At 37.3% G+C, this 26,957-nt stretch overlaps 4 protein-coding genes across 14 annotated transcripts in view; 1 reads left to right on the top strand and 3 right to left on the bottom strand.

Moving 5' to 3' along the window:
• AGTPBP1 (ATP/GTP binding carboxypeptidase 1) overlaps positions 1-1,803 on the bottom strand; it is an 83,245-nt gene extending 81,442 nt beyond the window's left edge. For both annotated transcript variants that reach the window (XM_085529129.1, XM_085529141.1), the window contains exon 1: positions 1,757-1,803. The gene's annotated coding sequence lies outside the window, so the exon portion shown is untranslated. The remainder of the gene's footprint in view (positions 1-1,756) is intronic.
• Positions 97-2,173, bottom strand: LOC146753918 (uncharacterized). The gene is made up of 3 exons (XM_085530065.1): positions 2,065-2,173; positions 1,217-1,994; positions 97-1,080 (listed from the first exon to the last, which is right to left on the bottom strand). The coding sequence occupies exons 1-3, from the start codon at positions 2,171-2,173 to the stop codon at positions 1,020-1,022; spliced, it is 948 nt and encodes a 315-aa protein (XP_085386191.1). The 3' UTR covers positions 97-1,019.
• On the top strand, positions 1,345-26,957 carry NAA35 (N-alpha-acetyltransferase 35, NatC auxiliary subunit). Of its 8 annotated transcripts, none has more exons than XM_015849284.3 (24): positions 1,345-1,373; positions 1,689-1,748; positions 2,536-2,677; positions 3,755-3,788; positions 6,156-6,270; positions 7,203-7,277; positions 8,486-8,653; positions 9,296-9,362; positions 10,324-10,367; positions 10,981-11,031; positions 11,766-11,849; positions 13,367-13,481; positions 13,929-14,107; positions 15,164-15,223; positions 16,355-16,461; positions 16,672-16,738; positions 17,397-17,495; positions 20,053-20,231; positions 21,082-21,218; positions 23,109-23,176; positions 23,426-23,566; positions 25,052-25,174; positions 25,969-26,049; positions 26,624-26,957. In XM_015849284.3, the coding sequence occupies exons 3-24, from the start codon at positions 2,554-2,556 to the stop codon at positions 26,681-26,683; spliced, it is 2,178 nt and encodes a 725-aa protein (XP_015704770.1). In that variant the 5' UTR covers positions 1,345-1,373; positions 1,689-1,748; positions 2,536-2,553; the 3' UTR covers positions 26,684-26,957. The 8 variants fall into 8 exon arrangements, with proteins under 8 accessions (XP_015704770.1, XP_032297448.1, XP_015704767.1 ...); XM_032441557.2 differs by having other exon boundaries at positions 1,689-1,854; XM_015849281.3 differs by having other exon boundaries at positions 1,345-1,385.
• Positions 22,720-26,957, bottom strand: part of GOLM1 (golgi membrane protein 1) — a 42,845-nt gene continuing 38,607 nt past the window's right edge. For all 3 annotated transcript variants that reach the window (XM_015849287.3, XM_015849286.3, XM_015849288.3), the window contains one exon: positions 22,720-23,772. In XM_015849287.3, coding sequence (XP_015704773.2) covers positions 23,648-23,772 — 125 coding nt within the window. In that variant the 3' untranslated portion in view covers positions 22,720-23,647. The remainder of the gene's footprint in view (positions 23,773-26,957) is intronic.

Raw genomic sequence — 26,957 nt, 5'->3', positions numbered from 1 at the left:
TTTTGGATCCTTACATCCAAACAGAACGATATTTTTGTGTTAAACACCAAAGCATTTTAAGTATTAGTAACTAGTAAAGCAAGTGTGCATGGAAACTGAAAATAAAATGTTTTATTTCTTTGGATGTCCCTATGCAAGTACCACATAGATCAGTCCATTGCTTTGCTCTATGAATGCAATTCATTGTACCATAGGAAGATAACATGCTTTGATTATGTACATACTCAGCACCTTAGCTTACTGATTGCAGTGGTGAACACAAAGTAACTTCTTAAACTGATATGGGCTTTTCACACAAACACAGCCAACCCGCTTATCTTTCATTCATGGTTAATTTCCTTAATTTCCTACCTATATAATAATCATGGCTGCAACAATATTCTGAGAAGTTCTTTTATCTTGAAATTTATACATAGAATTCCCCAGAAATTTAGCACTCTTTCTACAGAGTTCTGGTTCAGGCACCATATTCCTTGCTACAGGGAAATAAGCGTAACTAGTTTTCACTTACAGATGCTTAGTCACCATCAGGTTCAACATCAAAGATCTGTTCTTTGCAATCATAACATGACTGATTCAGGGCATCTACCACACATAGCAGGAATCCTCCCAGAATGTAGGACTGCAGTGCTGTACAGCCCCTCAAAACATCCCCGAAGCCTCTGACTCCGAAAGGACAGCTTTTCCTGATGCAGTAGGTGTTCTCAGATGTCTGACAGTCGGCACAGATTTTTCTCCTTTTGCCTCACTCCGGGTACATTTGCTCTGTGCATAGAGCGTGTCAAATAGCAAGAGTGAATTGCAAAGTTAGCTTTTCCATTTTAAATCTAACTGCTCCTTCATATTTACTGGAGCAAAAGCCTCTCGGCTTAAGTTACCCCTTTTTGTTTATCAAAGCATGATAGGAGCTGACTTCTATAATTGTGATGTTTGCCTTAGGCACGGGAAACATTCAGTCTTTGCAATTAAAGATCAAATTCACAGTAAACGGCTCTGAAGGCAAACGTCCCTCAGACATGTCAGCTCGTTTCCCCACAGAGGACGAGATAACCAGCACTGCCCGCAGAAGTCACACAACGCCTAAAAATAATAAAAACGGGAAGTCAGAACCGCTACCCCACCAGCAGGTCTCTCGTTGGGCCACACCTTCTCACCCACCACACCCCGAAACTACCGCTCGCCGCCGGCGCTCGGCTACCTCCGCTCCGCCCCTCACCGAGAGCAGGCGGCAGGGCACGCTGCGGCCTCCCGGCGGCCCTTCTCGCGATGCACCAACAGTGCCGGTAGCGAGGCTGCGCGCGTGCGCTGTGGAAGGGAGGAAGGAGGGGTGCACGCATGCGTTCTGTTACTGAGGCCGGGATTCGGGGCTGGAGGTGGCTGGTCGGGTGTGTTGGTTGGGGGCTGGGGGCAGCGGGAGCCGGCGGGTGAGGCAGTGGTTGCATTCCTCGCCCCGCGCGAAGGTGAGGATGGCACGATCGCCTCCCGCCGCAGCCTCGTCGAGATGAGCCCCGCTAAGGCACTGGTCGTGCAGCCGGCGGGGGCGGCGAAGGCGGCAGTCGGCGTGCGCCGTGTGGGGGAGGTGGGAGGGGGAGGCCTGTCCGGCTGCGGGGCCGGGTGCCCCGAGGGCAGTGAGGGGTCAGGGGTTAGCGGCCCTGACGCCATTTCGGTCTCTCGTTCGGTGTCTGCAGGTGTCTTCTCGTCACGACCGGCACAGCTCGGTGGTTTGCGGCCTCCTGAGAGCCGGCGAGGTACTGACCTGAGGGACGAGTCTGCCTGCGGCTGGGGAATCCTTCCCGACTGCCGTTGAGAAGCAGTGCGGTCACCGCCGCTGTTTGTTTCTCTGGCACCCGGGAGGTCCGTTGTCACGGAGGCCTTTGTTGGAAGCTTCTGCTTCCGTGGGAAGCGCAGGGCTGCCTGACAGCTGTGCTGATATCCTTCACAGAACAGGGGAAGACTGGGTGCCACGTGGTGAAAGCAGTATGCACACAGTGCACCTTAGGGTGCACCACGTGTGGGAGCACAGCACCAGCTCGGAGCAGTTGGTCACTGGTGCTCCAAAATTACGTTTTAGTCTGAGGTTATTTAACACTCTGGTAGTGGTCTTGGCATTGGAAATTCCCACGGTTATGTTCTGGGGCATAGCAACACCCGTTGTGTTGCTGTGGGAGGACATATGTGTACCTGGCTGTGTAAAACAACAGAAGATAAAACTGTGTTATCTACATCCTTTTTAAGGGAGGTTCTTCTCATGTGTCTTGTTTCATTTCCAGTTTGACAGAGACTTTCTTACGGCTCTGTACTGACAAAGCTTTGGTATTCTTAGCTTTTGAGGGTTTGTAGCCTATAAACAGGTGGTAAGGAAACTGAGTACCTTTCAAGCTGATTTTATGTACTAGCAGCCATTTAAATGAGGTTAGTCTCTCTGTCTTCTGTATTACTGCAGAGAAAAAAAAACAAAAACAAACAAACAAACAAAAAAACTTCCTTGAAGCCCTTTCTGTAATTGGTTACTAACATGCAGTCTCTCTGATACAGTTTTAGAGGAGCGGTAGCATGGTTATGAAAGCTTCAGTAGAAGATGATGATTCGGGATGGGAGCTTGGTATGCCTGACAAGATGGAAAAGGGTAATACAGACTGGGTAGACATAACCCGGGACTTTGAAGAAGCTTGTAGAGGTGAGTTGTAGTGCTCATGTTGTGTGAAAAACTTGAATCCTTGGAGAACCGAGTATAGGTTTTTGCTTCAGTAAATTAATTTGACCCACATTCAAGCTCCAAACCAAGAGACCACAATGATTGTGTGTTTTCCTGTGCTTAACTATCTGCAAGGCTGCAAATATCAGAAGAACATTGTTTTACTTCTTCTAGATTGCAGAAATCTGTATTTTTGTTGTGCTTTTTGTTTTTATGCATTTTTGCATCTGTTTTCTGTTGTTTGTTGTTGGGGTTGTTTTGTTTTGTGTTTTTGCAAAGAGTTCTTCCTGTGTCCTACTGAGTGGAAAGCTCATTTATCTATACAGAATCAACACTTTTCTCTGTATATTTTGAATTGATAGGATCTGATTATTTGTTCATTTAATTGGTCAGTGTATCATTTTTCATCTTTGAACTAAGGCTTAACTTCAGAAGGGATGTAGTGCACCCCAGTCGCCTGCAGGCAATTGCTTTCAATTAAACAAAGACTTTCTTGCTATTAGCTATTACTTTGTTGTGATGACAAATTTATATATTTTTAAGTTGACTTTATTAAGTTGACCTAATGAAAAATAAGGGTAAAACTGCAGCTTATGAGACACAATAATTTACACAATTACTGACAATTATTTTCTTGTACCATTGTAATTATTAATCATGTATGGTTTGTATGCCAGTCAGGTGTATCTGGAGGCTTTGCTAAAAGTAATGAGGAAAACCTAGCCTTTCAGTAAACACCTCCTTTGGAAAATTAAGCATCTGCCTAAAAGAGCATGGAAAACTTCTGTCCTGTGTTTCACGCTGTTCAGATTTAAAGTTTGGAGATTTGGTTGCTGGTGTCACAGGGAGGGATTAGGAATGATTATGAAGTACGATTTTTAGTCTTACAGTTGTAAAAATGCTAAGTAAAAGCAAGTAAAGGTGGAGTAGAAGGGTCTGGTTTGATTCCCACACTTTATTCTCTTTTAGACTATACAGTTTTAAAATAATAAAATTGTGCTGGAAATGTTGCACTAAGATTATGATTATAATTATTTATTGTGTTATGTTCCTTCATAGAACTGAAGTTAGGAGAACTGCTACATGACAAACTGTAAGTATGCCTTTTGGATAGTTACAGTTTTTTAAATATTAATGCTTAGTAATGAGCAAGTCATGCAATATTGGCTAAGGTTTTTAAATTTATACTTTAGTTAAAGTAGTTGAAATACTTGAGCATGTTTGTGATGCGTTTATATGAAGGCTGAGCATTTCTCTTATTGTCAGTATAGTATTAGAATGCCTTACTTTGGAAGGGACCTCAAGAATTGTCAAGTTTCATCCCTCCCAGCCTCAGGCAGAGTTACCAGCTACTAGATCAAGTACTAGATCAGATTTCCTACTGCCTCGTCCAGCCTAGTTTTGAGTACCTCCAGGAATGGACAATCCACAACCTCTCTTCCAGCACCTCACGGCTCTCTCAGTAAAGAAAAATTTCCTGGCATCCAATCTAAATCTTCTCTCCTTTAGTTTAAAACCATTCTCCCTTGTCCTGTCACTGTCTCCTCATGTAAAAAGTTGATTTCCCTCCTGTTTATAAACTCCCTTTAAATACTAGATGGCCACAATGAGGTCCCCCCTCAGCTTTCTCTGTTCCAGGCTGAACAAGCTTAGCTCCTCCAGCCTGTCTTCATAGAACTTCTCCAGCCCTATGATTATCTTTGTGGCCCTCCTCTGGGCCTTCTCCAGAAGTCCCACATTTTTCGTATGTTGGGGGCCCCAGACTTGGGGGCCTCACAATGGCAGAATAGAGGGAACAGTTGCCTCTCTTGCCATGCTGGCCACCCCCTTTTCAGATGGAACCTAGGGTATCATTGGTCTTCTGAGTTGCAAACACACGCTGCTGGCTCATGCTAAGTTTTTCAACTGCAAAGACCCTTAAGTCCTTCTCAGCAGGGCTACTTTCCTCCCAGTTTGTATACATACCTGGATTACCTTGGCCTATGTGCAAAACCTTGCACTTTATTTCACTGAATCTCATTAGGTTCACATGTCCAACCTTTCAAGTTTATCATGGTCCCTTTGGATGGCATCCCTTCCTTCTGGTATATCAACAGCACCACTCAGCTTGGTGTCATCAGCAACTTCCTGAGGGTGCACTCAGTCCCATCATCTATATAATTGTTCAAGACGTTAAAAGAGTACCAAACTCTAGGTATACCCACAGGGGACACCACTCATTACTGGTCTCGGTCTACAGCCCTCTGATTGTAATTTTCCAACCAATTCCTTATCCATGGTCCACCCTTCAAATCCATATCTCTCCAATTTAGAGATAAGGGTGTGGTGGGATACCATGTAAAAGGCCATACAGTAGTCCAGGTAGGTGTTTCTTTTGTCCACTAATGCCATCACTCTATCATAGAAGACCACCATATTGATCAGGCACAACCTTCCCTTGGTGAAACTGTGCTTGCTCCTCATATGCCTTAACATGCCTTCTTAGGAGTACCTTTTCCATGTTCTTCCCTGGCAGAGGTGAGGCTTACCAGCCTGTGGTTCCTCAGGTTCTCCTTTCTCCCTTTCTTGTAAATCAGAGTGATGTTTCCTTTTTTTCTAGTCCCTGACAGCCCTGACTTTTCAACTGTGATAATATTACATTTTCACTTTATAGATTTCATGCTAACTTTAGAGGTTATTGTTAGTAATGTTGAAACTAGTAAACCTACTGAACTATTTTACATGGAAATACTTTCATGCAAAAAGACCAGAAAAAGTTTTGAGTTTTTTAATTAATTTACTTCAGATGCCATTAGCATGCTTAGGTAAGCATGCTCTGTGCTTTAGAGTAATTCTAAAATGCCATGCCAAAATGGAAACTTGGAGCTCTATGCATGAAGAAAAAATACACTTCAACAAAAAGTACATGCCAAGATCCTGCTGGATTTTTTAGGGAACGAAGTGAGATTAAAATATTTTAAAGAAAATGTATATTACTAAGATATGCAAGTCTCTTCATTTAAAGAAGGAAAAAGGTTCTTGCTGAAGACCAGTAATCCTGAAGACAGGGAGGAACGTTCTATTTAATGGCTTTAGAATTATTTTCAGAGGTGTCACCACAGTAGAATCAAAGCACAAGTCATAGTTCTATAATTAAATATCTTTCAGAATTAGAACGCACAATAAGCCTTTTTTACACTTGCATAGGATTAGAAATGGCGTATTTAGCTAAGGAGTGTTTGTCTGCTCAATAAATACTAAGCAGTTTCTTTTATTTTTAAGCATGTCTTTTCTGACACACCTGTTAAGCAGTCCTCAGACTCATTAAAACCATGCTCTCACAAGATCAATCATAGTGCATGTGTAGCTTATTGTCAGCAGTGAGAATACAGTGTACTCAATATGTCATCTTATGTTCTTTTACACTGGTTTGTGAAGGCTGGTATAAAAATTTGGAACATATTTATTTTGGTGTCCTTAGTTTTGGACTTTTTGAAGCAATGTCTGCTATTGAAATGATGGATCCCAAGATGGATGCTGGTATGATTGGAAACCAAGTTAATAGAAAAGTTCTGAACTTCGAACAAGCTATTAAGGTTTGTGTTTCCTGTTTTTGCCTTCTCACTGGCTGTGAAAAAATTATATGAGTAGCTTGTGGTGCTTGCCTGTTTTGTTACTGGATTACTATAGTGATGCTAACTCTTCCTGTGAAAATTACAGTTAAATTGTTAAATATTAATACCTCAAAGAAATACATTTTGGAAGTAGTTTTTGCAAGTCATCACATGCATCTTTTGTGTTTTATATGAAGATAGCTGAAGGGAGGCCAGCTTCTGTACTCTTAGTAACTATTGGTTCAGTTCATTAGTGTGAGCAGAAGCTGTCAAATCTAACAGCCTTCACAGTGATAATTAACTGCTGATGCATGGTCAACATTTATGAAAGTACACCAAAAGACTGCTCCTTGGGTAGGAATAATGCACTTGTAGAGGATATATATGTGTGTGTGTGTGTGTGTATATATATATTTACTATCATTATCCTTTTTTTTTTTTTTACCCAAACGCTTTGAATGGACTAAGGGTGAAATAATGGCAGTCTAATTCTTAATTCAGATTTGCATATACTGAACAAATAAAATGAAAATGAGAAATGAGGTCTCTGCTTCCCTGGTCTTTCAAGGCAATAAAATTCTGTGCAAGTACCCACAATGTAAAAAGCAACCTTCAGAGAATAAGTCCTGCATAGTATTCCTTATTCAGTCATTATTGTGACTTTGCATACTGTTTGTATTTTTAAGTGTTACTGTGATGGGAAGTTAACTTTTTGGGAATTCATGAAACGTTAAGAAGCTGATCAGTAACACATACAAATATTCAGAAGTCTTAACCAGTTTATAATTTCCTTTTTGGTTGTTCAAATAATAAGTTGTTTTTTGGCTATTGTCTTCCATATTCTTAATTTTTATCTCTTTTTGTTTGTTTGTTTTTTGTTTCTGCTTTTTTTTTTTTTTTTTTTTCTTTTAAAGGATGGCACCATTAAGATAAAGGATCTCACTTCACCTGAGCTGATAGGAATAATGGATACCTGCTTTTGTTGTTTGGTAAGGATTTCTCTGCTACTAGCATTTAATGTTCTTGCTTTCAAAATATAATCCCTCAATCCAGATTGAAAAAAAGGAGGAGTAAAACCGAGGAATAGCGTACCACTGAACAGAAAATAGGTAATTTGGATTTTTATTTCCATTGAGATATTTGCATTGGAGAAGTATAACAGGCCATAAGTTTGATTTTACATGTGTTTGTTTTTCATTTTGAGAAATCATTGCAAAAGAGAATTTTGAGTAATGTAAAAGGGTTTGGAAATTGAGATACATATATTTTTTTTTATATTTAATTGCCTACTGTGTGTTAGTGTTTACTATGTAGGAAGTGAGTACACAGTAATCTACACTGTTACTCAGTTTTTTAAAGCCAGCATAGACCTCAAGCTTTCATTGGCATTTTGAGAGTGTAATGGAAATAATCTAAATCAGTTTGAAAAAGAGATGTGGATTATCAGTTATTTGCTAGTTGTAACTGTTTTTTCTATGTGTGTGTGTGTATATATATGCAACTGTACATGCACATCAACCTGCTCAGTAAATGATTCAAAATACTTTTAGATGATCTTTAAAACGATGTCAATAAAATTACTTAATTTTATACATTTTATTCCCAAAAGTCATACTGAGATCACTGTGTTTGACATGGTGTAACATAATTCCTCTTCTCCTTCCCACTTCATGCACTGGCTTTTTTTTTCTTTTTTCCTTTTAATTTTAGAGAGAGGAACTGTCATCATTTTTAGAAATCTTAACATACTGTATTTGGTGATATTTCAAGATAGAAATCATGTCCTGGATTACTGAAGGTTTCACTTTAGTTTAAAAATGTGGAAGTAGTAGAGAGTGGATTGTGAAAAGAAGCTATGTAGGATATCACTGAATTGTTTCATAGCTGATTTCATTTTTCATACTGGATTTTGTGAAGGAAACTTCTGTGTTTGGCGGTCTCTCAACTTAATATTATGTCTAAGCCACAGAGGTCAGAGCTGAACTTTTTTAAAAGTTTCCCCCACACCAGAATTTAGCTGAAGAGCTGTGGCTAAAGGTTGAAACATCATCTTCATCCCTTTCTGCTAGGTAGAAAGTTGTGATGATACAGACTTCCTTCATGGCTCACTGAAGCTCAGTAAGATGCAAAAAGAGCAGGAGTGTGAAAACAAGGAGTTGCCTGTCATGAGTAAGACATCTGATTTTCATTTCTGCAGATAACGTGGTTAGAGGGACATTCCTTGGCACAGACGGTGTTCACTTGCCTTTACATTCATAATCCGGACTTCATAGAAGATCCTGCTATGAAGGCTTTTGCTCTGGGCATCCTCAAAATCTGTGATATTGCCAGAGAAAAAGTCAACAAAGCAGCTGTTTTTGAGGAGGTACATTTCAAGATATGCTGTCATTAAGTATTGATTTCTTTATTATGCAGTGTTCTTTAAAGGAGATACTTAATGCTCTTTTCTACATTTTGCTTGAGTATTTGAGCCACTTAAGTATTTTGAACTTTTTTGTTCAGGAAACAATGCAAGTCTTGTGGCTAACCATTTCAAATCAGATTCATGTTTGATTTCCTTTCTGTTAAAGTTTTCATTTTGTACTTAAGGTAACCGTGTTTGTCTATCTGAAATATCTATGTATCAATGGAATGAGAATCTCTTTTCCTGTGATATAGGTCCATTCTGTACCTTTGTGTTGGAGAAATCCTTCATTGTCTCTGAGCTTGGACAAGTCACTTTTTAATAATGAGTCTCAAAATTGATTAAATAGTACTGTACATCCATAGTTTTTGAAACATATTGGTAGGATGATGCTTGGTATGAGTTAGGAAAGACATACTAGTATTAAAGGTTTATGTACAATTTTAGCAGAAATGTCACCCATGATTGGGGGTGTATTCTACTGTGTAGAATAAAATCAAACTTTTATCCCTGGTGTAGTTAAACAACAGCAACAAAAAGCAAGCTTAAAACTTTAACTGTGTATATTTCATTACTCATGCGTCTGCAACTTTCATATTTTAGGAAGATTTTCAATCAATGACCTATGGATTTAAAATGGCCAACAGTGTGACAGACCTTAGAGTTACAGGTACAAATTCTACTTTCCATGTGTCTGCCTATTGGCTGCATTCTCTTTAAGCATCTCACTTATTTTTAAACAAATCTAATGTTGTAGAGTCTTAATTTTTGTACCAGTCTTGTGAAAAATTATGGTTGGGTAAAAATAAGGACCAGTTGTTCTTTTTCTTGGCAAAATGACTTGGCTGTTTATTTGTCAAGTGTCTGAAAAAGAAGTGATTTAGTATCTGGAGTACTGCATCTGGGTCTGAGGACCCAAAATAGGGAAGATGCGGAGCTTTTGGAGAAAGTCCAAAGGAGGCTCACGAAGATGATCAGAGGGGTGGAGCACATCGACAAAGACAAGCTGAGGGAACTGAGCTTTTTCTACTTGGGGAAGGCTTCAGGGAGAAGTTGTTATACAACCTTCCACTATTTAAAGGGAGATTATAGGCAGGAGGTACCAGTTAGATATACTGGTAGATAGTAATAGGACAAGGGGGAGTGCATTTAAACTAAAGATAGGGAGGTCTAGATTAGATGGCAGAAGGAAGTTTTTCAGAGAGGTGCTGGAACAGACTGCCCAGAGAGACTGTGGATTCCTCATCCTGGGTGTGTTTGAGGCTAGGGTTGATAGGACGCTGGGCAACCTGGTCTAATATTTGATGTAGCTGTCACCAGCAGAAATACAACCGTGCGATCTAGTACTAGGGTAGCTACAAGACGTTGGAAGGTACTCTCCTTGCATTCCACTTCTCTGTGTTGCTACTTAGTGTCATCTAAACAGATTGCTTGTGAGGAGAAAGCTCTCTTGGACTTGTAAAGCCATGGATACAAATGTAATCACTGTATGCAGTAACCTTTCTATGCACTGTTAGAAGGCTTGAGCCTTCCCGTTAGTCTTTATTTCCTCATAAAACTTCTTTGATTTATATGATGTAGCTGTACTTAAGAACACTTCTCTGCTTTTAGTTGAATTTTTCCTTTTCTAGGTATGCTAAAAGATGTAGAAGATGACATGCAAAGACGAGTGAAGGTATTTCTTTTATATTTGATTTGCTGATTATACTTCAAGTGCACTTAATATAGGCTTTTAGAGAGAGAGCTGGATTATGAAGAATAAAAATAGTTTGGTAAATGGTGTTGTGGTTTTTTTTTTTTGTTGTTGTTTTTGTTTTGTTTTGTTTTTTCCCATGTGTGTGGTTTTGTTCAGAAGGACCGCTGCAGTGGATTGCGTAAAATGATGGTTCTTTAACTTCTAGGTAAAGATGCTGAACTCATAAGCCTTTTCTAAATTCATTAATAGTTACACCATTAGAAGTAAGTGGAATGGAGATATAGAGTGTGACACTGGGCTGTGACAGGGAAAGCGCTATTTGATTTCTGGCTTTTATGCAAGTACTTTGTGTAATATTAAGAATCAATCTTACTTTGTCTAAATATTTTAAGAATTTCTAGAAGGAGTGTAAATGCACTATTTTTAGAGTAGACTGAGGTTACTGTAGATTACTTAAGAAACAAGATGATGTGCTAAGAAGTTTTGAACTTAGAACTGTTTTTTTTAGTGTTATATAGAGGATAAAGAGCTTTTGTCAGTAACTTTCCTTTGCAGTTTTTAATAAACTATTTCAAATTCTTTAACCTTTTAGAGCACTCGAAGTCGACAAGGAGAAGAGAGAGATCCTGAAGTTGAACTTGAAGTAATTAACTGCTTCACTTTTTTACTTTCATTTAGTACACTGTTGCTTAAACGAGTAGTTCAAATGAGTTGTGGGGAATGTGTGTCACCATTGTTTCCACACTTGTTGTATATGAACTGCTCTTCAAGAGTGGCCCTTAGGATAGCCACATTTAGTATGTTGACTTTTAAGCCCTGAAGACCTTGTGGCAGAATAATGCTGCTGCAGTGCTGCCCTTTTTCTGCTTACCTCTCAAGAAAACATTAGCAAAGTAGAAGGTCTTAACAGTCTTGTGCCTTCTCAACTTATTTCCTTCCTGTAGCTTTTACTCCTGTTGATTGCCTCTCCATTAAGGGAGAAGTTAGCAGCAGAAGGTGGAAACAGTGTAGCTCCTTCCCAAAAGGATGGTAATTAATGTATTTGAAGTGGTTGATATAGAAGGGTATGGGTTTTCTTTCCAAGTGACATGTTTTCTTCAGAAAGCAATTATAATAGGATTTCCAGGGGGAAGAAGAGACAAAATCAGTTTTTTTCAGTACCTTGTTCACCTAAGCTGAAACTGAAATGGCATTGGCATAGGAGCTACAGCCAGTGGCTGTGCTTTATCCAAAGTATCTTTGTATCTTTGTACAACTAGAGAGTATAAGTCAATGGATCTGTAATTATTTTTTGTAATAAGTTTCAGGATTTAATGTATATTGCTTAGTAATTTGCAGTGGGTTTTTTTTTGTTTGTTTGTTTGTTTTTAATTACAGCATCAACAGTGTTTAGCTGTATTCAGCAGAGTAAAGTTTACCCGAGTACTGCTGACTGTTCTAATAGCCTTTACCAAAAAAGAGGTATGTCTGTATGGTATTTTGTTTGCATTAAGATCCTTTCTCTACGATAATACAGACACTATGTAAATCTGAATTGATGTTCCTGCAGGGTTTAGTAAGCCCTGACAGTAGCTACTTCGCAGTTTTCTTTTTTTTTTTTTGTAAAATACACGTGAAAGTGCGGTACCTGATACAAGCACAGCCTTCTGGAAATCACTTAAGGAAACTGTATATGAGCTTGCAGAGTTACCTGCTATTGGGCTGTATTTTGTTCATCTCTAGAAAATCATTAGTTTTTCCTTCCATGTGGGTGTTTTGCAGTTATATCTAAATTTCTTCAGTCTGAGAACTGAGAAAGTAACGACCTTCCATATAGTTGATCAGTTTTTTAAAAAAATACAGGATTTCCTAGCTGTTGAAAGGAAACTGCTTGTTTTAGTTAGAATTGCTTATAATTTCAACTTTCATTAAGTTTTTTGTTTACTGGCATGGAGTTGTGCTCCTCCTAGTTCTGCTGTTGGAGCTGTTCCATATTGGATGGTTTAAAAGTCCTTGATTAAATTAAAATTCAAAGTGGTCAAATCCCAATACTATTGATAAACACCAGTGGTGAAGAAAAAGAAGTAGCTGAGAAAACTACATTCTGAATATAACCATTTGTAGAGTAGGAATTGAACTATGGTGTGGAAGTGGTGTAAGCAAATTCTGTTTGTATTAACTGCCACGAGTTATGTGTATGTTATTTTCTTCCTAGTCTGCTTTGATTTGATTTTTAGATCTGCTAAGCAGCTTATTCACATAGTAGAACTTTAAGAGGATATTGTGCAAAGCTACGAATAGTGTTCAACTTCTGTTAGCTCTTCAGGGGAATTTTAAACTTTTTCCAAAGGAAGCTGTATTTCATTTTGATGTTAGGTATAAAATATCTGAAGCTTTGTGAGGGACCATTAGCCTAATACTTTTAAAACAAAATCCTGCTCTTACAGAAAGCTGTTTTAAATGGTATTCTTTTTGCTAATGTTTTGTTTCATAGAATGTCAGAAAATACAGTATGTCAACAGATCATGGATGAATATTTCTGATGAAAATGTGGGATTTTCTAATATCATATAGTATTCTCATTTTGCTTGAAAACTTTTGTTCCATCTATATTGTTAAGAGCTCTGCATTTTTTTATTGTTTTTTTAATGAAGGGTGATCTTTTGAGTACTTCAGTTGGCAGAAAAGTTTTGGTTTTTGCTTCTCCAGATCTGCAAAAGCAACAGTAGACAATTTATGCGTAGTGCATAATAGTTTTTCAGTTGTAATTATTGTTAGGTCTTACCTTACTTAAAAATAATACTTAATAAAGTAATATTACATGTACACATAGGTATGTAAAATATCACTTTTTTTTTTTGCACAAAAACGTGTCTCTTCAAAACTGCTTTGTTCAAACATTTGAATTTTGTTGTCATACTTTTTTTCCAAAAGTAAGATGAATTCTGTAGTCAAAATATGTTGGTTTAAAATTTGAGTAACTGTCCTGTGCTTTTTAGACAAGTGCAGTTGCAGAAGCTCAGAAATTGATGACTCAGGCAGCTGACTTGCTGTCTGCTATTCATAATTCATTACATCATGGTATACAGGCACAGAATGATACCACTAAAGGAGGTAAGGTTTTTTTTTTTGTTTGTTTTTTCCATTTGTAAATATGTATCTTGATAAGTTTCACTGTTAAAGTATATTTTAAAAGTTCATTAGAGCTAGTACTACTTGTTATGCAAACTGCTAGAGCTCTGAGTGCTGCTTCTTCTGAAATTAGCGATGTCACTTCAAAGCCAGAATTTATGTGAATGCTGAATAGTGGGCATTGCATTTCAAATCACTGCATATGCATTTCAGAACAAGAAGCAGCACCTCATTGTCTGTACAGGTAACTGCAGTAGTGTTGAAGGTTTTATAATAGTAATTGTTATCTCAGTTGCATAGTTAGTGTCACCAGAAGTTAATGTCAGCTAAAAGTCTTTTAGGCTAAGTGAATCATTAATACCATGCCTTTAAAGTGAGTTCTGAAAAGTAAGCTTATGTGCAGCTTTTCTCTCTCTCATCTCTTGTTAGATCACCCTATTATGATGGGCTTTGAACCTCTTGTTAATCAGAGGTTGCTGCCTCCAACTTTCCCTCGGTATGCAAAAATAATTAAAAGGGAAGAAATGGTCAATTATTTTTCCAAGCTAATAGACCGAATAAAAACTGTATGTGAAGTGGTAAACTTAACTAATTTGCACTGTATATTGGTAAGTATGAATATTTCATATTTATAGCCAAATATAAAATCTTACAGTTAGACTTAAGAAAAAAGTTTTGATCCATGCCTCGCTTTTGCACGCTGCAGAAAAAAATGAGTTGTATGAATGAACCTTTTGGTATTTTCTTTGTATTTATCTGGCATTGCTGTGTACAATTCAGTATCTGCTATCTCTCCTGGTACTTCATCTTATTTATTTAATTACTGGATGAAGGCCTTCTTTCTTCTCAAACTTCTCATTTTTCCATAACTCGTTAGATAGTAGTTATGCATCACGGTAGCAGACCACAAGGAAGTTAATTTCTTTGTAACTTATTTTCTGCGTCTGAAAAGCTGTGTCTGCCATAATGGAACGTAGCAAGAGACTAAATTTCTTTTTTTCTTACATGTATTCTAGAACACAGGAGCACAAATCTGTAAGCAAGTTATTCCGTGAATTCTATTCACGGCTAAGCATATAAAGCTAAGCAACTGTGTATGTTCTTTTTGAATAAGACATGCTGCCCCTAGTTGCTATTTACCTTTGTTATAAGAGATTTAAATGCTTCTCTGACATATGTATGTTCACTAACTGACAAGGGAGCTGCAGTTAAGTCAGGCATAGTCCAAAGACAAAGCAAAAATGCTTTGTCTTCCCATCTCCTGTTACATGAATTATATCAGTGTTTGCATGACGAATCTGCTACTAGTTAAACCCTGCAGTTTTATTACAAACCTGGCTTGGTGAGATGTAAACAGCTTCAGAGTATCCTGTTTCTTTACTACTATCTCAGTGTTGCATTGAGAAAAATAAATTTTAAAATTTGTGTTCTGTAATTGATAATACAGAAGAAATAGATTTCAAGTTCATAAAAGGCTTTTTTGATAGTTTTTGTTCCTTCTTTCTTACAATTTGTATAAGCTATGCTATCTGCATGTGTGCATTTTTGTGTGTAACACATACATAAAGAGTGTGCATACGACATATGCATAAGAAATGCAACTGTGTAGAAGAGTTGCCATATTAAGCTGACCTTTGTTTTAATTCTTCCTTAATACAAATTAGGATTTTTTCTGTGAATTTAGCGAGCAATCACCATGTGTTCTTTCAAGATCTCTGTTACAGGTAAGTTCCAGTCTTTGAGCAAAGTGATTAGCTTTCATGACAAACACAGACTCATCCTCTTGCTTTACATACCTGCATTATTTGCTCACCACTTAGTGTAATACAGGTTGTAAGATTTTTCTGGAGCTACATAAGTATCAGATACATATTCTGATCTCATTGTTTTAAAACATTTTAAAAATATTATTTAGACTATGTTAGTACCTACTGGGTAAAACAGTGTTGAACTTTTTCCTGTGCCCTAATATTGGACCTGTACAGGCATTTTTCTGCTGTTCCGCATCTGCTTTCTTTAGTCTGTGACTGATCACATATGAACTACTTCTGTTGCTGCAACAGTAGTGGGTGATTGGGATACAGTAGAGTTTTTTTACTTGCTGCTTTGTTTGTCCTGACAAAGTATTATGTATTCCTGAACTCTTGAGTAGAATACACTTCCTTGTAGGAGGTTTTGATCTGCGTAGGGTGTTCCTGGATGTATGAACTCCTTTCCCTTTTATCCCATGTAAATAATGTGTAAAATTGATGGTGAATGTCTACTGGCAAGCAAACATTTTCATAACATACATATGTTCAGGCTTTGCACTGCCTGTGTTTGTGCAGTCCCTGGGGGAGCCTGGCAGCACAGTTTCTCCAGTTGCTGGAGAGCCATGTAGAAAAGGGACAAAGCACTTATGGATGAAAGAGGAATCATGTAGAAAAGGGACAAAGCACTTATGGATGAAAGAGGAATGAGCAGCAAGTGTGACCAGTGAAAGCAGAAGTATCTCTAGGACAGAAGAGTTCTGCATTGGTCCATTTCTTTTCAGATTTGACTTTATTTGCCTCCAAGGAAACTGTGCAAACTATTTTCTGTTAATCTTTGGAAACATCTGTCTGATGAATCATAGTTGAAAAAAAGAAATGAAATAATTTTCCATGTCTCAACTTATGCAAAAACGGAGCCGTATTTTGTGTGAATTCAATACAAATGACTGATCTGTTTTTAAGATTGCCAACTAACCAGACTGTCTGAATATTTAAAGAAATTTTAATACATTTAAATATCTTAAAGAGTTCCCTGTATGCTATTTATTTGAAGCATTACTTTTAACTTAACACACATTTCTAAAAGTACATTTTCATTTTCAGACAACTTTTCTGGTAGATAATAAGAAGGTGTTTGGTGCTCACCTCATGCAAGACATGGTAAAAGATGCTTTAAGATCTTTTGTCAGTCCTCCAGTACTTTCACCAAAGTAAGTGTGTCTGAATTGACTTGCATGTGTGTACATAATATGATAAAAAATATTTCTTTTTGCAAAGACAGACATTTGAAGAATGTACAAATTTTGTATTAATTTGTTGCTTAATATGTAAAAGTATTCTTATATCTCTTGCTGAATTTTGTGCAACATAGTGGTGACGTTTTAAATTCATGGGTTCATCTGTAAATATTTCCCTTCTAGATGCTGTCTTTATAACAGTCACCAGGCTAAGGACTACATTGATTCCTTTGTGACACACTGTGTTCGGGTAAGTGTTCATTCCAATTACATTGAATGCATTCACGTATGACTACTTTCAAAATTAAACTTACCTCTGAAAATGAAACCAGTTATTTTAGATAACTGATGTGAAGGCAATATTGGAAAACTTGGCTATCTTAAAATGGTAATACATTAAAATTTAGAAAAATGTTGGTTTTTTGTTGCCTGTATTATATTTCCAGACTTTTCACTAACACCTCATTAACATTTGATGTTACAAGAAATCTTCACCAACTAGCTTTTTACAGGGTATTTACATGTCATAAGAAATGCATAGTAAAACCTGAATTATTTTACCTTCTCTCTGATTAAAAAACAAAAGTGAAAAGATTCTTTGTATTACGATGACAAAGCAATGAAAATACCAGAAAATATTGGAAGACTAATTTCTTACTTTTAAATCTCTTCCTACATCAGTCTCTTGTCATCACATTCTTCAAAAGTGCTTACCTAATACCTTGTTGACTTGCATACAGAGAAGTGGGCACTTGTGTTGCTCCAAATTGCTTGCTTGCCTGTTAGCTTGCGGGCTTTCTAGGGAGTCTGAAAGACCCTACCTTCCTAATGGTAGGTGTATAAAACATGCCCAGAAGTCCTCCACAAGGTTGTGTTGAAAAATTAAAACTGTGCTTTGTTTCTTTCAGCCATTCTGTAGTCTGATTCAAATCCATGGACACAACAGAGCTCGTCAGAGAGATAAACTGGGACACATTCTAGAGGAGTTTGCCACCCTTCAGGATGAGGTAGTTCCCTAAGTAGCAGGCCAGCAAACCTTTCTTTCCAGACATATTCCTGCCAGATTGGAGCATTATTTGATTATATATAAAAGAAGCAACTGCTCTGTGTCCTCGTGTCTTTAAGACGACTTCAAAACAAGGATTCCTAAAGTTCAGCCCAAGAAGTATATAGGATGAATCCAAATACTTCTTGTTAGATCTACTGAACAAAAAGATGCTGCATTTTGGGGTTTTTATTTGTTTGGATTTTTTTGTTTTATTTTAGATTAATTTTGTCACATCAGTAAGCTTTGTGGAAACCTACTATTATGTCTGTAACTCAGTGACAGTTCCACTTCTTTTACTCTTCAGTCCATGTTAGTCTGCAAGCTTGTAAGCAGAGAGAGGTGGATGAGACAGAAATCCATCAGGTTCCTGAAACGCACTGCTTGCTACACATCCTCAACGTGTGCCCTGGTGGCGCAGTGGTTAAAGACGCCGCCTTGCAACACTGGGGCCCGGAGTTCGAATCCCCCCTGTGGCGCAAATGGTAGAAGTGCCGCTCTGCTACACAGAGGCTCGAATTCCGGGGGCTGGACTCGATGATCTCTAAGGTCCCTTCCAACCCGCACGAAACTATGAAACTATGAAACGTGCCTAGTAGGAACCAATACACTGCTGAATTTACTGCTGGCAAACTGAGAAGGCATACTTAACCTAACTACCAGTGGTGGCCTTAGGTACAGAGATCGTAACATTGTAGAGTTTGAGGTTTGGTATGATATACTGAAGGCAAGTATTAATATATACTAGATTAAAACTAGATTTTAGAAGATCCAACTTCAGGATGATTAGCATCCAGCTATGAGGGATTCCTTGGTAGGCATCTGTGGATGTCAAAGGGGCTTGTAAGTGCTGGGAATTATTCAGTAACAGCCCTCCGTAATTACAACAGTCTATTCCCCTATAAAGGGAAAGAGAGGAGGCCACCCCTTCCTAAATAATGACCTTCTGTCTGTGCTTAAAAGAGAAAAAGAAGCATATAATCTATGGAAAAGTGGCCTAAGGACTACCGAAGTGTTGCTATGGCATGCAAAGTTGCCATCAGGGAAGCTAAGGATGAAAACTGAAAATTGCCTTAGATGACAGAAATGAGGAGCTTCTTTACTTACATAAGCAAAGTAGAAGTGCACAGGGAAGGCATATGCCCATTGATAGAACAGAACAGCAGAGCACTACCTTCAGGTAGTGTTTCTTTGCCAGCTTAACTGGAGCCCAGATCACAGGGTTAAATAGCTGTAACAGTACAAGTCTTAACCTACAGTCAGTGAAGGAAAACAAGTGTCAAAAGGTACAAGCTGTGCTGTGAGAAGTTTTGCCTTGATATAAGAAAGCAGGTTGTTGTTGTTTTTTACAGTGAGAACAGTCATTGTTGCAACAACCAGTAATGTGATAAAATCCCTATCACTGTAGGCTTTCAAGGTGCTGTTGGGCACAATGCTGTATAGTCTCATCTAGGCCCCATTCTCCATTAAAGGTTGGACCTGATGATCTTCAGAGGTCCTTTTCCAGTGGAGCTGTTTTGTGATTCTCTGAGACATCTTTGCAAGACACTACTGAAAATTCAGATTTATAGCTCTGTAGAGCAGAAAACGGCTTTCTTTTGTTGAGTTTTAAAAAACATATGTGAAGTAAACAGTAGTTATTTAAAATATGTACTCCAGCTTGTTTGGGATTTCTCTCCAGAATGGACAGTAAAAGACAACAGAAAAAGGTGAGTTTCCTGCTGGAAATGTTTCCTTTGGTAGTCCAAGGTAATGAAATATTTTCCAGGACCCTCTTTCTAAGAAGAACAGTCACTTAGAGGTGGGGGAAATTTTATGTATTCTAGCATCTCTGAAGATGATTTGCTTGGGTGTTTACTGCAATACTGCTGCAAATGCTGAAGTTTTGAGACACTTAAAAAAAAAAAAAAAAAATAATTCTGCAGTGTATAATGGGGTGTTTTGTTTGGTAGTACTGGTAATATTCCTACTTAGAGAGACTTCACATCTTCTATACAATTACATTTTAAGACTGAATAGGTCTTACCAATGTTCTTGTTTCTTTGGTTGGCCACAGTGTGAACATACTTGCATACCAAGCTTATAAATACAGTATTTCATTGCAGCCAAGTTAAAAAAATAAAATGGAGTGATTGCAAAAACAGAAAGACAAGTAATAGTTTACTGTATTTTCTGAGTTCCACTGTTCACAGGACTGTTAATCATTTTAAAATTTGAAATTTTAATATGAGCAGAGGTATTTTTGGTTAACAAACTTGCCTCCCCGAATTATTGTATTAAACACTTTTTCCATTTGGTAGAATTTCCTTATACTCATGTGAAAAATGTTTTTAATTTTTACCAGTTCTAGACCACTGACACAACAATGTCTGGAGAAACACTTCTGTTTTGAATTTGGAGCATAACTTTGGTAGCATTTGTACTCTGATTTCTTTATTTCTGGGAGAACTTCAATGTATTTCAGTCTTATGTTCTTCCTCTCGTCTGTTACTGAATAGTTTGTTTTTCTTTTTTGGTAGGCAGAAAAAGTAGATGCAGCACTTCATAGTATGTTACTGAAGCAGGAACCACAAAGACAACATTTGGCATGCTTGGGCACCTGGGTCTTATATCATAACCTCCGTATTATGATACAGTACCTTCTGAGTGGGTTTGAGTTGGAACTTTACAGTATGCATGAATATTATTATATATACTGGTAAGAGAATGCTTTCTTTACAGTTCTTGGGGGAGGGATGCTACTGCTGAGTTTTAAATGTGAACATTTTGAAAAATGGATTTCAGCTCTTTCTTTCACTTTGAGCAGTTAGGCAGGTTTACATTACTTCAGTGCATTTTGTTTTGTTTCTGCATTGCTTTGTTGATGGTTTTCCCACATTAAGTGGGAAAAGTAATACCACAGGAGTTACCAGAGGTTGGCAATGTGCTTGGTAGTACTACCTTACAAGTAATACTCAGCTTTCTGTAACATAGTATGTTTACCTGCCCTAATTCCCCCTTTGTCTTCTTTAATAAAATCACTCATGGTCTGAACTATCCAACCAAGTGTTTTATCACCACACATCAAGTTAAGAAATAAAAATGAGGAAGCCTGTAAATTACACAGTAGTTTTTCTCCTGAGTTGTAAATTCTTACAGAGCATTATTATTTTCTTCATGTGGTCCAGATCTATAATTTCTGTTGTTTTTCTTTAGTTCCTTTTGTTCTGATACAATATTTATTGGACCATCTCATGCTCAAGAGGAAATTTCTCTAAAAGAATTCTTTAAAATTTCTCTTAAAGAACGTCACATGTATATATTGTGGACTTGGTGATTTTGTTTGGTAATACATGACATTTAAAGCCTGAAACTTAATAAAACAGAAGATAGAATAATTTGTTGTTCTCAACCATGCACATTTTTCAATGGATTTGGATGGATTTAATTGCCCTAAAGGTTGTCTTTGTGAGTAGGTTCACTGAGTAAACCAATTAGCATTCAGTTAGAAAGCATGCATTATGTTTTATGCTGTAGTACTTAACAACAATATGCTGTTTTTTCTACAGGTACCTATCAGAGTTCCTCTATGCTTGGCTGATGTCAACGCTCAGCCGTGCTGACAGCTCTCAAATGGCAGAAGAGAGAATAATGGAAGAACAACAGAAAGGCCGTAGTAGCAAGAAAACCAAGAAAAAGAAAAAAGGTATCTGAGATGTAAAGTGTAACTCAGATTTGGTTTTTCTCTCCTTTTCTTGTGGCCATGTCAAACTGAAATTAAGAATTGAATACGAACATATGAGTGAGAAGAATGTCCTGAAGTTTATGAAGGCTAAAAATAAAATTTTTTAACTAAAATAATGTCTGCGCAAGAGTTATCTATTTGTTATTTAAATAAGTTTAAAAAAAAACATACCCAAACTCATTTGTATTCTTAGCTTCAGCAGTTGTGTTATACCTTAGATGCTGTGAGATGTATTTAACAGGCCCAGAGCAATTTTCTTTGAAAAATACTGCCTTTCCAAAGTAACTATAGGCATGAAGGTATGCTTTTTGTGACTAGACTCTGTAGCTAGATTCAAAGACCAAACTTTCAATATATTTATTTAATTTCTCTTTGTGTTCAGAATGTTTCTTAATTTTAAAATGTTGAGTTACCCTGTTTAAATTCAGTGGTAGCAATGTTGTGCAAGAAGTCTTGTTTAGAAACTCAGTCTTTCTCTGATGCTTCCACAGGAGAGAAAATGAGAATTTCGCTTTTAGTATCCTAGCAGACTAACTCTCTAGTCAGAGCAATAAGCATGCCTGCTAAAGAAGTAGCCAAACCGCCTTGTTGATTAGTATTTAATATGGCTTTGCCATGCCAAAGTGGCTAGTAAGGGTGCACTAAATTGGGGTTACCTTAGCATTATCTTTGTGATTGAACACCATGCAGACAGTCTACTTCTCTGCTCTCTCTCTACTTCTTCATTCATTCTTTTCTGTGTATGCATATCCTTGTCTTTCAGTCAAGGAGAACATTTAGATTTGAACAGCTTGAGATTATTTTAGCTGAATTTTCTTTGCTCTGTAAATTCAGAAAATTTTACACTTTGTAAAAAGGTGCCAAATATGAGGCCAGATGGCACTAGTTATACAGAGGAAGCTAAAGGGAAAGTTCAAATAATATTATTTGAGTAAAAAATCTTACATGTTAAAAAAGCTTCAGCCTTCTATTGACTGTTTGAATCAGTTTATTTCATTGAAGGCAATGTAACATTCATGTGATTGTAATTAAGTATGTCTTGTGATATTTTATGTAATCAGGAGCCAAGTGAGCAGAAGTGCTCATGCTTCAGTTGTCTTTCATTATTTACAATGCAGAAGGCGTAGCCTCTTTCATTGATCAATCCAAGCCAGCTAGCTTACATTTTTAACATCAGCACAACATGCTGTTGAAGTCAGCATGAACATAAATTGAATAAATTGAAGTCAGTACAGAACACTATCCTAATACACAAAGCAGGAAACTAATTCCTGGTCTTAAAATGGGCGCTAAATGAGCCCATGCAGAATTCTCACCTTCTAATGAAAGTGAATAGTGAGATGCAAGAAAATGATGTAAGTATTGATTTCTGCTATGTAGGTGAGTTTTGCTGTGTTTTGGTGCTCAATTTTGTGTAAAATTTTTGAATGCCAGCAGCTGGTATTTAGCACATTTATGCATATTTCAGTATTTAAGCTTTTTTTCATTTATTAGGAAGAAACAGATGCTGACAGTTCTCATCATAAGTAAAATTTCTTCAGTTATTTTCTTGGAAGTACAGTTGCACATATTTGGTAATTGCATGGAAGCTTACAAATACTGCAAGAGGGGGGAGAAAACTTACTTGAGAAAGTGAGAAATATGTTAGATTCATTGTTCCTAGAATATATGCAATTCAACAAGCAGTATATTGTAAGTGGCAGTTTAATGAAAAGGAGTAATTCACAATGAGCATTTTGGCTCATATAATATAGTGACACATGTCATATTTGAACAGCGCTCTTGGAAATAATCTGAAATAAGTTCTCTTGCTTATATGGAATTTAAAAATTCTTCATCTAAAATTTGCAGTTCGCCCTCTGAGCAGAGAGATCACTATGAGCCAAGCATACCAAAACATGTGTGCTGGGATGTACAAGGTAATTTTTACATGCTCTATTGATCAGTGGCTTCTTTTTTAAGGAGAATAAAGTATAGATTACATGCCATCTTTATTTTTAGTGGAACTAAAAATGAAATTCAGGTTTTTAATGTGGTATAGTAAATTCTCTACTTGTTTTGCCTCTGTCTAGACTAAATTATGTGCTAAATTATATCTTTTATCTTGCTTGCGCAAAAGACAGTGTAAAACTAACACTTCTCACTGTACTCTATCCTGTCCTTTTTAGACAATGATTGCATTTGACATGGATGGCAAAGTAAGAAAACCAAAGTTTGAATTGGATAGTGAACAGGTGCGGTATGAGCACAGATTTGCTCCATTCAACAGTGTTATAACACCACCCCCAGTGCACTACCTGCAGTTTAAGGTAATTTTAAAAAAGCAGCACCACTCATGCTTTTGTCACTAATCCTTTACTTAGACACTACTGTAATTACAAAAAGAGCTCTTAATATCTCAGAGTTTGTATTAAGGCATACCTGGGCATCCTCAGACAGTAATAGGGTGTTCCTGTTCTTGATAGAGGGTTGCAGAGTGGCTCTATGGTCTTCCAGCTTAAGACGTTCTGTAATTCTTTAAATCAAAATTGCAGGAAGTTCTATTTTTAGTTGTATGCAAGGAAATCTGTTTTAAATTCTTACTAAGACTTTTAGATAGTTGGAAATGGATCTACTCTCACAGTTTAAGATGCTTCTGTTGATTTGCATGAAAATGAAGTCTGTTGAAAGTCCATTGACAGACTTCTTTGTTGTAGTTTGTCTAGTAGAATGTTTTTATTACAGCAATAGTTAGGAAAAGGAAACAAGGATGAAACTAGATTTCACTTTTAAATAATGGAAGCACTGGTTGGAAGCACGATATGTGGAGGTCTACCTTTGTTCAGTCTCATCCTAAGTAGTGTTACAGATCAGACCAGCTGTATCTGTGTTTAGTCAAGTCCAGAAAAAATACAGAGATACACATTCCTTGTTGGAAAACCTGGTCCTGTTACTTTTTCTTCTCCACTTAGTCTGTGGATAACCTGATTCAGGGCTGTACTATTTGCATTTTCTTGTCATGTTCAGTCTAAATCTCCCAAGCTGCAGTTTATGGTCTTTCCCAGTCTGCCATCACAAAGAAGCTTAAGAGAACCCGGTTGGTTTGTATTCAGCTCAGTGTTTGCTGCAACAGTGCTCCTCCTCCAGTTGGTGACTGGAGTATACTCCAGTCCTATGTGGGGTTATTCTGCTTCAGTTACAGCAATTTCAAAATTTCATGTTGAGCTTAGGTATCTGTTGGCCAATTTCTTAAGCTTTTACAGGTCTATCTGGCACTGAAACTGTAATATATAGCATGCCAGCCACACTCCTTAATGTATTATCATGAATAGCTGTTGTGGAAATTAAGACATGGCTTCTTCCCTGTCACTGAAGCTTTTATTCACTCTCAAAAAAAATAGCTGAAGCTTCAAAATTCTATAAAGTGAAGATTTGAGTAGAGCGAGTCTTAAATGTTCTTTGAGTAAATACTGTTACATCCATTTGGCTTCATGTTTTGGGTTTGTTTTTTTTTCTTTTTTGCTCCTTTTTTCCCTATAATTTTATTCCCTACTGCATAGGACTAAATAATCAAATGAATGGCAAGTTGTTGTGAACAGGTATCACTTTATAGCAACATCTTGTGGCAGTACACAGTGACAATTAAACAATGTATTGCTGCTTAGTATTTGCCTTTTAAAATAAATGTTTTTAACTTTACTGCTTTTTCTTAACGTTATCTTTTTCAACACAATCATCTTCAGTCAGGGTAATAAAAATACAACTTTTTGGCAACTGATCTTAACATGTATTTATATATTTCTTTAATATGCTAGGAAATGTCCGATCTAAATAAGTACAGCCCCCCTCCTCAATCAGCAGATCTCTACATGGCAGCTAGCAAACACTTCCAGCAAGCTAAAATGATTCTTGAGAATATTCCTAATCCAGACCATGAGGTAAGACTAAAATACTAGAAAAATTAGTGGTTGCTAATGACAGAATGTGTTTGATTGAATGAGTTTGCTTGAGATCCAGGGTACCCTTACATGTACTCTTCAAAAATGCTGAGTAAAGCTGAATATTTTTATTAAGGACTGATCAGAGCAGTGTGGTGGCATTTTACACAGCAGTTCATCACATTTAGTAATGGAATCTGGATTGTGCTCATGCTTCCAAGGCTTCTCTCTGCTGAATATCTTAAAGGACAGGCAGCAACATAGTTCTTTCTTGTATGATACCTGCTGGTGTCACTTGAAAAACATACCAGTTTTACCAGGAAGTTAACTTCCACGAAGCCTGATAATTTTCCCTGAGAGATGAGAAAAATTAGTTTGAATGGCTAGAAAGTAGATTTGAATCTGGCAGCAGTTTTTTTTCAGTTCTAGATTGTAAACACTTAATGTTTGGACCAGTGTATAGGGTAGATACCTAAGGTCTGTCTAAACTTTTTTTTTTTTTTTTTTTTTTTTTGGACAAGTACCTCAGAATTTGTTGCAGTCTTAATGGTATTTGTACTTAAGCATGGAAGACAGTGGTCTTGTGGTCAGTTGGAACAAATAAAATGTACCCTTTATTAAATATCACTAATCCCCTTAATGTAATTCTGAGTAATTTCAGAACACTCTGATCTCTGGTGAAATACACTGGAAGACTGTAGTATAGTTTCAGTATGCAAGTGTGTTTACTATCCTTGAAATGATTTTGAAGTCATATACTTTCAACTGAAAACTACATGCTGTTTTCTGAATAGGTCAATCGAATTCTAAAAGTTGCTAAACCCAATATTGTGGTCATGAAGCTTCTGGCAGGAGGTCACAAAAAAGACACTAAGGTAAGAAAATACCAGGTTAAATTAGTGTGAAATATATATGCAGTATATATGCAACAATACCACAGCTGAATTAGTAGATTCAGGCCATAGTTACTCTGACAGTCAAAAGAACTGGGAAGCAACAGTTCATTTTCCCTTGAAAATAAGTATGTTGTAATTATTTACATAAAGAAAACTCTTATGTTTTAAATAACTTTGAAACAAAATTGTAAAGTATGTGTAGGATAACATGTACAAAATTAGTCTTGAAGAGCAGGAAGGAGTAATTGATATTTGTGCCAGCAACTTGTGTGAACACAGCAAGGAGAGTGGCTGGCTTTAGGATAAGTAGATCAGAGGGAGGAGAGGGCCTTCAGACTTTCCTCCGGAAGGGTGGGCACAGAAGAGGAAAAGACGATGGTTAAGGAATGCGCAGGAGCACTTTACTGCTTTGTACCTCTGGCCACTGGAGAAATTACTGGAATATCCAGAACTAGGTTGGAACATTTTTCAGATAAATAGAAAAGAGCTGGGATTATTTTTTTCTATCTCCTGATGTTGCTTGAGTGTAATATATTAAATGTTCCCCTTCTAGGTTCCTCCAGAATTTGACTTCTCTCCTCATAAATATTTTCCAGTTGTGAAGCTTGTTTGAAAGATGAGACTGTTGTTAGGATACCTGAGGCATAATCAGGTACCAGCAGTAGGATGGAAAATCTAGTAGTGTACCAGCTGAATGGAAATCTTGGGGATAAAAGTACTGATTATGGAGTATCTCTAGCCTGCCTTCTTTACATGGACTGAATGACAACTGCTGTTTTAAAGTGGTGTTTTATAATGTTACACAGGTGAAGATGAATTTAATCAATTGTATTGTTGAAAAATGTTGTAACATCATTGATTTTAAATAAACATTTAATCAAAAATCA

Source organism: Coturnix japonica, chromosome Z (genome assembly GCF_054131305.1).
Source record: "Coturnix japonica strain WE chromosome Z, WE-NBRP24, whole genome shotgun sequence".
Lineage (NCBI taxonomy): Eukaryota > Metazoa > Chordata > Aves > Galliformes > Phasianidae > Coturnix > Coturnix japonica.
Note: the sequence above shows the minus strand (reverse complement) of the source record. Positions and strands in the feature narration are given on the sequence as shown.